At 31.4% G+C, this 13,053-nt stretch overlaps 1 protein-coding gene across 1 annotated transcript in view; it reads right to left on the bottom strand.

Moving 5' to 3' along the window:
• Positions 1-8,790: 8,790 nt before the first annotated feature.
• Positions 8,791-13,053, bottom strand: part of spz4 (Spaetzle domain-containing protein 4) — a 6,648-nt gene continuing 2,385 nt past the window's right edge. Inside the window, exons 2-6 of the mRNA XM_018459426.1 lie at positions 11,334-11,524; positions 10,752-10,907; positions 9,676-10,524; positions 9,335-9,457; positions 8,791-9,135 (exon numbers count right to left, since the gene is read on the bottom strand). Coding sequence (XP_018314928.1) covers positions 8,886-9,135; positions 9,335-9,457; positions 9,676-10,524; positions 10,752-10,907; positions 11,334-11,524 — 1,569 coding nt within the window. The 3' untranslated portion in view covers positions 8,791-8,885. The remainder of the gene's footprint in view (positions 9,136-9,334; positions 9,458-9,675; positions 10,525-10,751; positions 10,908-11,333; positions 11,525-13,053) is intronic.

The raw sequence follows: 13,053 nt of genomic DNA on the forward strand, positions 1-13,053 counted from the left end.
TTACGAATCATCTTACGATGCAATTAAATGCAGTTCGGTACTTGTGATAATACGAATAATAATCATCTATGCGAACAAGTCGACGATTTAGAAGTATCTGTCGCGTATCACATAGAAAAGAGTGAGAACAAAGGAATACAGAGAAATGCCAAACGAACTTGTTGGTTTCACGCGAAATTTTGTTTTCAGCGAGACAATATATCTAGACGTAAGTTAGAAGTGAGACCAAAAACTAAAGGATTACTAACGCTAATTCCTAAGGATTGTGATTAAACTTATTCGTACTCCGATAATAGGCACGTTTAACACATAGAGAGAACACAGATAGATATACTTTTTGATATATTCAGGGAGAGTTTGCTCTGCGCGATTGAATATTTTCTCAAATATTTCGTACACTACAGAATACGCGCATGTATTTAATTGTATACATAGGGACCAAAAACATTGATTAATGTTTTCGAAACGATAAAAATATGAAAAAACGAATTATAGTTTATACAGAAGCTTTTAAGGAAAACGGACAACATAAAAAACGAACGATTTCTAGTTATCTGAGAAGAACACTTTTACGGGTACGAGAAAAATATGTAATATATATACATGTATATTGCGAGTGAAACTTGTTATTTTTAATCGGAGGCTTCAATCCTCGGATATTGCTCTCCTTCCAAACTGTTTCGAACGATGTTTGTCGTATGGCGAAAACAAAATTTCAGTAAATAAACTTCATAGTTCAGAAAACCGAGAATAAAGACGGAAAACGAGGAGAGAAAGAAAAAAAGGGAAATTAAAGCTGTTATGGTTATTCTCTCAATCACAGCACTGTGATACATATAGTATATTACTTTAATGACATATCAACTTATAACAATCCTTTTACACACACATACACATATATATATATATATATATGCAATACATACACAATATGAAATACATATTTTGGGCAATACTTATAGATATGTACGTTACAGACAAGTGTATAATAATGCACTTTCAATATTTTTCATCGTAAGCACATGGTTTTGATGCAACAATTAAATTAATATACGCGAATATGTATGTAAAGATGTAAAAGGATCGATATATTGTATCAACAATTTTGGGGACAAGTCAAATCCGACCGCGAACATGCCATTAAGGATGCGTTCCACTTAATGTTCGCAACGCTCGCGTCCATCATTTTATCTTTATTTAATAACAAGGATAAAATGATACTCGCGAATGTTGCGAAGGTTAAATGGAACGCACCCTAAGGAGACTGGAAGATCAAATTGCTTGAATTTCATGCTTATGTTTGTACATATAATAAAAATTTAATTCACTTAATTTTTTTAAGCCAAATAAATGTACATCAAAGTAAAATTTTAAATGATATTTGTGTATTATATATAGCCGATAAAAAAATATTTTTTTATTACAAAATTATTGATTTAAATGTATGAAACATAGGCAGAGTATAGTCCGTTTCTTAAATATATTTGTCATTTTGCAGTGATAACTTCCTTTCGTCCGATCGATGCAAATTTTACAAAATGTGCAGAACTGTTGCATGAGCTACAGAATAAAAAAGAACAAAAATGAACAATACAGTACACATTATTAACAAAAAATTGATCTTTTCATGTTTTTCTAAAAAAATTAATATCATAGAATAGAAAGTTTATAGGATTGTCTCTGATTCATGTGAGAAATAGATGTATGAACAATGTTAACTTTAAAATTTCAAGTCAATATTGACTTAGTTTTTGAGATGTTGTGAAAAGTTGAAAAATCAGGATTCTAGACAAATTCATTTAATTTTAATACAATTTTCATGTTGATTATTTATATTTACAGTATTTAGAAACTAGACTGTAAAAAGACTTCAGTTTTTTGTTTTGTTTGTTTCTTTTTGACATGGCTTTTTTCGAACATTTTTGTGCATTATCTGTGTCTTAAACACGATTGCCACCTTTCGATACATGTACCATTGGAGATCTACGATTCTCCTGTTAAAGATCCCATTATCCTGCCAAAGATCGATTGCTACAATTAAAATTGTTACTGTTTTATACAGTTTTCTTTTTATACAGTCTTATATTTAAAAAATCATCAGATTTAACCTATCAAAGGGCGTTTTTCAGCAAAGGCACAGTTGATGCTTTTCATTAAGCGATATAGTAGTGTAGCTTAATATTTCGTGTGTCGTACGACAAGGCTTTCTAAGCTTGTTGATTGGCTACAGGACATAGATTTTCGGATATCAAATTTTTACAATTTTAATATAAAATTTTAGAATTGGACAAAAAATTATAAAATGTTAGTACTTTTGAAAAATACAATTATTACCTTCCAGTCCCCTTAAATTGCAATAATCAAGTTAAACAAGTCTCTTGGTTACATCTCGCTTGATAAAATCTCGAGTCTTTCAGAATAATCATATAATTTGTTACAGTAAGAATTTCAAGAATCGCATTCCAAATTACTTTATAAAAATTTATCTTGTTTTCTAACGAGAGACGATTAGGCGAATTATATCAGCATGCGGATTACGACTGGTCCCCATTCTCTGCTGTTTTCTATGACAGACAACTTGCATGTGCCACTTGTCTCAATGCACTAATCGTCTGATAACTAATCAGTTTTATCACCGTTCTTAGAGCATCAACTATCTCCTCGCCGTATTTATATCGTCCTGTCGGTTTATATTAACTTTATATCTACATATGACCGTAAACCGAGCAAAATGATATACGTAACTTTCTTTTTTCTTTGTTTTATGATGAATAGACACACCGCACAAAAAGTATTCTTATATTATTTAAAATATCTCGGATCGTAATCAATTTTTAATATTAATATCGCTGACTTTTATGCTTGAAGTAATTTGAAACTGTAGAATTTTTATACCTATAGTTGCTATTGTAATTAATACTCTTTCTAAACGTTCATTCGCTTTTAGTTTAATAAGTGCTCTTATTAAATTGTGATAATTAAAAATTCTGATAGACGTAAAAAATATTTTAAAAGTATTTAATCTTTTTAATGATATTTCTTGATTATTGTAATCAATAATTATTAATATCGCTAATTTTTATATCTTGAAATTAAAATTATAAGATTTTTACATCAATGATATATTATCGTAATTAATTTTTTCTTAACGTGCATTTGCTCAATAAATTCTCTTATTAAATTGTGATAATTATTGAAATTCTAACAGGCATAAAACATATTTTAACAAAAGGAAGGAAGTTTAATAGTATTATTTCTTAATCAGTATTTTGTATTAGAAGAAGAATATCTAGGGAAATATATGTCATTATCTTGATACGAAAGCGGTGTATTATTTTGTCGGTTAACGGGTTCTCTTAGACTAAGCAAAAAATACTTGTCTGTAGTTTGAAGTGTGATATTAATCAATGCATAATCCGAAGGTTGACATGTATTAAGCATGCTCGTAATTCCCGTATGAAGCTATTGTCCGTTTATACGAGGAGTTTCACGATTACACTAACTCGATTATTCATCGGATATGCAGGGTGCGTTCATTTCTCACGTCGACATAGCTGTCTTTGAACGTAGAAACAAATCATGAACCGATAACACGAGATAATCGTGTAGTTAAGAAACAGAAACATTGTAATTATATAGATATATCATTACTTTTGCAGGCGAAAGTAATAAGAGATGAAACAGAAATGTCTTTCTGATTGTGTATATGAAGAATAAGAAACGCGGGCGCAAGATTGTTAAAGAAAAAAATTTGCAAAAGACTCGGGAATCAAAGAGATTCGTGGAAGAATGTCTAATGTCATCGAAAAATATTCGAATTTTTATAACAAATTTTTCTTTGACAATTTCGAAACATTCGTTCGCGTTGTTTTCTTATATACAGAAGAAAGTCAGGTCTAACTTTTCTTCGCATGCATATGTTAATCTCTTAATATTATCGCGAGTTATGAAAGGAATGAAGTACAGTCGATTAACTCCGGAGTGTACTTTTTTTGCAGAAATATTCCGCTCCAATTAATCCGGTATAAGATGGGAGAGGCGGTTCTCGTGCTACGTAAAGCATCATCGTATTATAGATTCGCGTTATTGGTGACTAATAATGTTGTTCGGTAATTTGAGACACGCTGATAGCAATAAAAGTAAGAATGCTGCCATGAAAAGGTCTCGATAATGAGATATCACATTTTGCCAACTTTATTATTAAATAGACAGAAATCACGAGTAAAATAAAATTTTTTAAAAACTGCTCATATCGTCGAGTTATGACGAACTCGTCGTTCCTTGTTAACATTTACAAATTGTTATTCGATGATCAATATTACGTATTTCTCAGGCGTATAGTATAGCTATAATTAATAGCATGATTTATTCGCGATTACAAAATTTTATACCACACATGATCAATTTACACGTAAATTACAGTATAATTCGATGCTGTAATCGATATATAAGAAATTTCGCATTTTCACATGATGGGTGCTAAAATTTAAAAAATCAGACATTTTTAAAAAAGATTTATATGCAACTATAATGTTCACCTTGAAAAAATTACCTTTTTTGACGATAAATAGTACATTTAGAGTAGTAAAAAAGAAACAGAATATCTAATTAAAGTTATTAGTGTATTATTAATATATTTAAAATATTTTTATTATATTTTAAATATTCATTTTAATATTTTCGTAAAAATTTTCACTATGGATGGTATTCATAGTCTTATATTTGAGATTGTCTTAAGCTGTCATAAGCTAGTTAGAGGACTATATTATAGAGATGGGAAGAACAATTCAGTTCACTGAAAAGACCCGTTCGCTAAAATAGTTCGTCGCGAACTACTCGTCCAAAATTCCGCATGCATCATATCACTATTGTGAACGCGTTAATAGTTCAAACACACTAAAGACCCTCTAATCAGTCTAATCAAAGTCTGGTCTCGACGCTTTTGAAAGTGATGGTTCGACATTTTTCTTTAACTCGCGCCAGTTGTTTGAAATATATGTCATTATCTAGTCTTTTGACGATGAATTGTTGCAAAATGTACGCAATTAACTATTTTTACTTAGAAAGAAGTACTTATATATATTTAGATTATAAATACAAAATAAAAAAGTTGAACTACGTATATTTCACCGCGTATTTACTTATATTTGCCAAGAATTATGAAGCTTAATTCAGTTTGGCAATTGTCGCTCATCGATAAAATAGTTTAATTTGACCTACTTTATTTGAGAATTATGAACTAGTTCATCTAGTCCACAAGTAAAAGATTCGTTCATTTTACCCATTCGTTCGCGAACTATCCATCTTTACTGTATTAGCATCTTAATGAGCTTTCTACAATAAGATATTACCTAAGTTTTAAATCTTAAATTGTAGAAACCGTCTTAAGCGTAAGGAATTGATTAATCGCAGTCAAATGTGAGAAAAATCGCTTATGATTAGTTTTTTTACGACTTAAGACAAGCTTAGATAATGGTTTATTATTATAGAAAGCCCATTATGCGTCGTCTACAATATGCGAAGTAAGCTTGGTTTAAGAAGTAAGAGTAAGAAATTGACCAATCACAGTCGATTGTGAAAAGAATAATCGACTGTGATTGGTCAATTTGTTACTCTTACTTTTTAAACCAAGCTTACTTCGCATATTGTAGACGACACCTTAGACATTACTTAAGACGGTCTTAAAATAAGAACGGACTATAAATATTGTCATATGAGTGTGCAATTTAGCTAAAAGTCCTTTATGTTTATATCAAATTTTTTTTGTAAATGTCTATAAAATCACACGGATCACCGTGACATACTGCTAACATAAGTAAAAAGTTTTGACAGTATGTTGACTAGCAACAGATTCAATTAGAACATGTCGACACTGTCAGCAAAGTTGATATCAATTGCGTCTGTTTATGTTCTATCGACAAAAATCATGTTTTTCTAGACATTTATCAAATTTTTTAGTTTCATTTAATTTTTTATTATGCAAACCAATTATTACATTTTTTCCAAATTAATAGTACATTAAAATACAGAGTGACCAATAGGATGAGTTGAAACTAAATGATTATTACTTCGCAACAAGTAGACTGAACGAAATGAATCAAATGCTTTTATGGAGAAAACTTGTCAATTTTATTATCATATGTATGATAAAGATATATGATTATTTAATAATTGAAACATTATAAAGAAGGGCAAAAATATGCTTGCGTACATGAGTTAATGGTATATAAGTATATATTTTCAAAGTGTTCATCAAAATCAACACAAAATTGTAATCATTTTCGACCTACTTGTTGCAAAGTAAAAACCATTTAGTTTCAATTCATTCTCATTGGTCACCTTATACATACATATGTTATTGATGGAACATTACATTTCTGAAAGTCTTATTTATTACACGTGTGACTTTGGAAATAAATCTTGGCAAAGATATTTTAATTTATACGCGGAGGCTGATTGTATGATGTGTAATGCAGTTGCATACTACTTTATTGCGCTAACTTCGAAATAAGCGAATAAGAGGAAAAATGTTGAATAATAGGCAGCTCGGTATAGGCAATTTATAATTCATCGACAAAGTGCAATGACACGTATGATCTATACAAGCATAGTCTGAACGGAGATTGCAATCGTGCCAAGAAATAAAGATATTTTTTATACGAATTGGTGTGTATAGCCGAAAAATGGCGTTTGACTATCGACGGAACGAAAATAGCATAGACAATCTGGTTAAAAGTAAACTATTTCGCCGATGCAACAGCGAATTGGACGTACTTGGGATATCGAATTTGTCCCGAACAATTTTTATGCCCTGAAAATGAAACGTCTTTCTGTTATTAGAGTTATAGGATCGCGTCTTCCTCTTTGCTCTTTTTCCACCGTATTTATAAGAAAAAAAAAACAAATTTGTCAAAGTGTTTATTAGAATCGTTTCACAAGTATTTTTCAAATTTACAATACACATTTTACTATAAATCCGATTGCCAATCGTACCTATTTTGTCACTCACGTTTCACTTTCACGCTTTAAATTATTTTCCTGAAAGTTTTATCGATTTATATACAAAAGTAAGAAATTGATCACTTTCTTTCATTATGCACGATAGTATAATAATTAATACGATACCGTTAAATTGTAACAAGTGGAGCTCCGACTGAGCAAAGTACGAAATATTTTTCGGAGGAGTTTTATTTTCTTCTTCCTGCAATGGTTTTGATACCAAATGTTTTAGCTGGTATTAATAAATATACTTACATTTCTACATATGTAACGTTATGACATAAATGCATATACGTAAAAAAACGCATATGTTCCAAGATATGCGTAAATATAGAAGGTTGCGTATCGATTGGATCCGGAAACACATCATATACACATCCTGTATTTGTATTATATAATAATATGTACATACATATTACGACGGAATATTGAAAATTATAACGTTTGTAATACTATGTAATGAATGTATGACAAGTATAATCGGTATTATTGTTGAGTTATATTCAGCGCTATGCGAATGCCCAAAAATAAAACAGAAAAAAATAACAGATCAAGTATTAACGTTTTAAGGATCATTACTGTTTGTGAATCTTCTTCCTTGTAAGAACATATAACATTGTTGGAGACTTGTAAAGGAAGCAAGAAAAATAAAGTCGGATATAACGAAAACAAATATGCTATTTTGACGCAAACCCGACGAGTCCCGTTAGTTATTAATAACTTAATTAGGACGTCTAGAGTGAATTCAAAAATTGAAAAAAAAGAGTATTAGTAGTACAAAAATGGCGTATATTTTATTCACGAGCCTTTACTTTTTTTGCAGTAGAATATTATATCAAATATATGTATATTTTTTGTTCAAATACATATAATATTCGTAATGAATTTGTTGATACGCGCAACATATATGTATAATTTAAATATACATACACATAATCTTTTAAAATCTCTTGAAAAAAAGGTATCGATTAGCGTAACATTTGTCAGAAATATTTAATAATCTCATTATTTCTTAATTTACGTTTTCTTATTTGTTATTATCCTAAATATACAATAATATCAAGAAAGCTCATATCATTTAAATCGATAACATTTCAGTTAAAATAAATTTAAATTCATATCGCCATCATAATAAATTAAAAAATTAAATACAGATCATTATATGAATAATTACATATCGCTTATATAATGATCTATGTGTTTAATTTTGTGTATTAAACTATTAAGTGATATTTTCTTTGAATGAGAATATAATTATCATTATATAAACAATTACATATCGTTTATATAATGATCTGTATTTAATTTTGTGTATTAAGTGGTATTTTCTTTAAATGAGAATATAATTATCTTAGTTGTCATTATTTCATTGTAAATTCACTTATTAAAAATAACATATTGAGTTGACAAAATTTTGTATAAGTTATTTCGATAGATTGTGGCAAATGAAAATTTTCTAAAAGAAATTTTTCATCTGCCATCTATATATATGTACAGTACAAACTATTGTTAAAATTTAACTTTCCTCGGAAAGTAAGTAGTATCGGAGGGACGTTCTTTCGTTTATAATAAATAACTTCATACATAAATATATTTTATAAATATTGGTAAATACGTATATCTATTCTCTTATAAAAATATATAGCTACGTAACTTCATATAAATTCAATATAACAAATAGAAAACATTAAAAAAAACATAAAAAAGGTATAAAAAATGTGAACAATAAATCTAGAATCTGAATTATATAAATGGAAGATTTTTAATTAAAAAAAGCTGATTTGTACTGCACTCGTTAAAATTTCATATAATGATCTTATCTAGCAGGTCGCCTTCAACATACACGCTGCATTATTTGGCGACTGGCCAGTCAGAAAACAATTAGATCACGGGTAACGGTTCCGCTTTGGTAATTGCACCTTGATTCGTCGTTTATACCTGCGTGGTGAACGCGACGCCACCCGAAATTCAAATGGTAGATCGTAACAGCGGCAGATACAACAGCTTGGAAACTTAAACCAGTCGCTAAAAATACCACGGCACTCGTTGTTGGGATCGTAAGCCAACAATCGATGCAGCCGATACTGCTGCTCGCATCTGCATCCATCCCGGCAGTGCATTTGCTTGTTCTCGTATCTGCGACAAAATCGAAAATTCAAAAAATGGAATAAGAATACAAGACGATGAAGAAGACTACTTAACATAAACGTTTTAATTTTGTTTAGATTCCTTTCGACCAAAAATATAAATTAAATTATATCAACATTTGTTTCTCTTTTTAAAATTTTTAAATCGCTTACGTTGATATTTCTCGTTTAGGAATGACAATACTTACGTGCATTTCTCCCAATGGACATACTGCTCAAAGGGATACAGATTGAGGAGGGCCAAGATTTCACCACGAGTATTATTGGCCCAGTACGGTGCTACTACCTCTTCCTTAACGGGACAGGCGTTCCTGCACAAAATGATTTGGTAAGTTCTCTCAAATTTCTCATATTTATATTGTATATATTGTACTTTATATAGTTTTTCTCTCCTTCATTTTAAAAAATTTATATTAATTTTGTATAATCCATTTTTATATCTTTAATTAAAATTGCTTTTTATTTTAATTTGGTATTTCAATTTAATAAGTTTATTACAAAAAACTTCGAAATGGATTATTGTACTCACGTTCCTATAAACTTTAGCACTGGCTGCTCCTTCTGATCTTTCTCTGCAACATCTTGATAAAGCTGTCCCCCAGTATTTGTCGATGCTTCGACCACGCCCGATGGCCGATATTCAGGACGTGGTCTGAATAGTTGCTGTTGCTCATAACTTGCTGCGGTTATTAACTCTTCATGTATTGTTGTCTTTGTAGCATCGTTAAGCGTTTCTTCCTTGTCCTCCTCGTTCTCCTCCTCTTTGACCAGCAATTCCATGGGGACACCCGTTGTCGTTTCGATTGGTTGCATGGTGTGTGTTGTGTTCTCTTCGGTTATCATTTTCTCTAAATAAGCTTCTATTTCTGGTGCTTCCAGATCTTCATTGGTCCTGTCGTTCTGCCCTAGAATCTCATTGATGCTAAAATTTTGTTCTTTGACAATCTGAACCACTGTAATGCTCGGCGATGCTGTCGTCGTCGTGCTATTTACTACAAGATTACTATCAGTAACCTTGGTAGTGATGTTTGAAAATTTTGGAGAAGTTGACACTATTGAAGTTTCAGTCTTGATGTCCTCCGTGCTCGTAACGGTGGCGGCAGTAAACGAGGGCGTTATTGATGCATGCGTAACAAAGGTTGCAGCGCTAGTTGACGTCGAAGACAAAGTTGTAGAGGTAGTAATCGTGTTCGGGATGGTCGAACTGGTGGTCCGTTCGGTAGGCCTGAAATGTGGCCTGGTGTACTCGCTGAGCTTCGAGAACTTAGTCATTTGCTTGACGATGGGATCGTTGAGAGAGCGACCTTCATACTCGCCTTCATTAGCCTTTGGCCGATCGTCGTCAATGAATTCGTAATCATTGTCATATTCGAATTGTCTGAAAATCATAACACGCAATTAACTCATAAATTTGTCTCGATTTATAAGAGAATGTAATCAACGATCCCAAAAACTTTCATATACTAAGGTTCAACAAAATACGTTTTAAAAAAATTTGTGCGACAAAAAATTAAAACAGTTTAAAACTACATCTAAAATTTTGAAAATTAAAGCTAAAAGCGATTAATAATAAAATATCGTCGAAAGGAATTGCGAGAAAGCTACCTCAGATCATCGGTGAAATGATGATTATACTCGTCATATTTTAGCTCAATATCGTTCTTTTCGAATTCCGCTCGGAGGATATTGATGTAATTCTCATCGCCATACATGCGTCTCATCAACCCCTGATTCTGTTGTACAAATTGACGTACCGCGTGCCTGCGAACAAACAACACAGAAGCATAACTCTGTACTGATAAGTTGGATAAGACGTACAACGCAAATCTTTTTAGATTCAAATTTTAAGAATATATAAAAACTAATATCTTTCATTTCAAAAGCAACAGTCGAGAGAAAACAATCGAGACAAATCGAATTAATTAAATCGAAGCGAAATCTCATTTATGATATCAAGTTAAAAACTGGAGAAAACGGAGAAGGAAATTTTAAGATTAATCGCTGCCCCCGAATTTTAAATTTTGGTCAGGAAACTTTTGACCCACTTTGATTTGTTTGATTGGACGACTGACAAAGTCCAAACTTTCGCCACGGACAAATCAAGCACGCGCGTGTACGAATGTCGGGCGGGCGAAAGTCTCGAGGAGAGTTTGATCAGAAGAGATGAAGCGCAAATGGACAAAGTACCAAGGATAAGAGCTACCAGCGATCGTGCACCAATTCTGTCGGCGAAAGTCACAGGGTAAATCTTCATGATGTGAGCGTTTCGTGCGCGAGTACGGCTTGCTGCAGGCCGAGGAAGCGTCGTATCCGAACGTGCTCGGTCCGCCACCACCACCGCCGCCGCACTGGCATCTCGTCAGCTGCAAAGCAATCACCTACGACAAAAACAATCAACTATATAATGGATGTCTTCTATTATCTGATCGATCCCTTAATTTTTCAAGAAAAAGTAATTGGACGAACAAGCAGTGGATGGAAAAAATTAACAAATTAACTAATAGAAGTTTTCGAATATTCCGAATCAGAGATCATTAAAATTTAGATATGTTGAATTTCTTTCTTATTTCTTTTTACCCTTACTTATGTTCCGATATTAATCCATACAACACAGAACGTGCAGCAATATCGTTGCAATAACGCTGTAATATTGCTGCAATGTTGCAGCATTGTTGCTGCAACTTTTGTGCTGTAGGGGAATTATGCATATATAATGTATAAATAGATTCCATATTAGAAGTAAGAACTATTACTTAATAAAAATATCATTGTATATTATGATAATTTTGAAGTCGCTGAGAGGGTCCTTGTGACACACCTTCACCACTTGTCATATCGTCATGCCTGAGCGCGCGAAATGTCAGTTCTGCGATTAGAGAATTTTAATCGCTATTAATTTCAAAACTATTATAGAGCCTCGACATTTTCGTATTAGAAAACTTTTCGCCTCAAAATGATGTCAGGAATCTGCTATTAACGAATGATACGGGAGGTCTGGGACATCCTATATATTATTAATCAAAATATCTATATAATATTATATGATAAAGATTTTATAAAATCGTACCTTTGAGAAATAAACTGAAAGCGTCATTAAATACATGTATCGCTTCCATACAACGTGCAACGTATATGTATTGTTTGCGTCTCTTTTGTGTCGCGCAATATTTAACTTTTTTGGTATTACAAATTACAAATAATAAATGTAATAATAGTCTTTATATTGTATCTTCTTACAGTTAAAAACTTGCGCTTCTTTATTCATTCTTTATATACACAGGATGGACCATTTTAATTATATCCTCACTTTAAGATTTTTTTCTATACATTTTACGAAAAAATATGTTAAAACAAAGTTGTTTTATACTAACAAAAAGCATACTATACATATCACAACTATTCGAAACCGATTTGATTCTCCTCGAAATATGTTGTTAAACACAAATCTAAGAGACACATTAAACAAATAGAAGGACTCTTTATATAAAAATAAAAATAATAAATAAAGGGCGAAGTAAGAGTCAATACGTAAAAATTATAGTCCGAAAATTGGTGAAACATGAAAGATTGAGTCAGTCTGAATATAAAATATAAAATAACATTTAATTAAATAAATTGAGAAACACATAAATAAATTACAAGTTTCGGATACCAGATCGAGTCCTCTTCAGATACCGTTTTACATGGATTTGATATACAATAAGTTCTTGTAAAAACGCATAATAAATCTTGTTCGGATGTAAAAATCTACGCCGTTCACATGCCATTCGTGATCAATGACTCTCGAAAATCTAATCACAATACAATATAAAGTCACATTACAATATAAACGTATAAATTCAAACAATAATAACTTACCAAAAGGCATATGTAAATTACTTTAAAATTTTTCCATAGAAAACGGTTG

Source organism: Mycetomoellerius zeteki, unplaced genomic scaffold (assembly GCF_001594055.1).
Source record: "Mycetomoellerius zeteki isolate Tzet28-1 unplaced genomic scaffold, Tzet1.0 scaffold823, whole genome shotgun sequence".
NCBI classification, from domain to species: Eukaryota; Metazoa; Arthropoda; class Insecta; order Hymenoptera; family Formicidae; genus Mycetomoellerius; species Mycetomoellerius zeteki.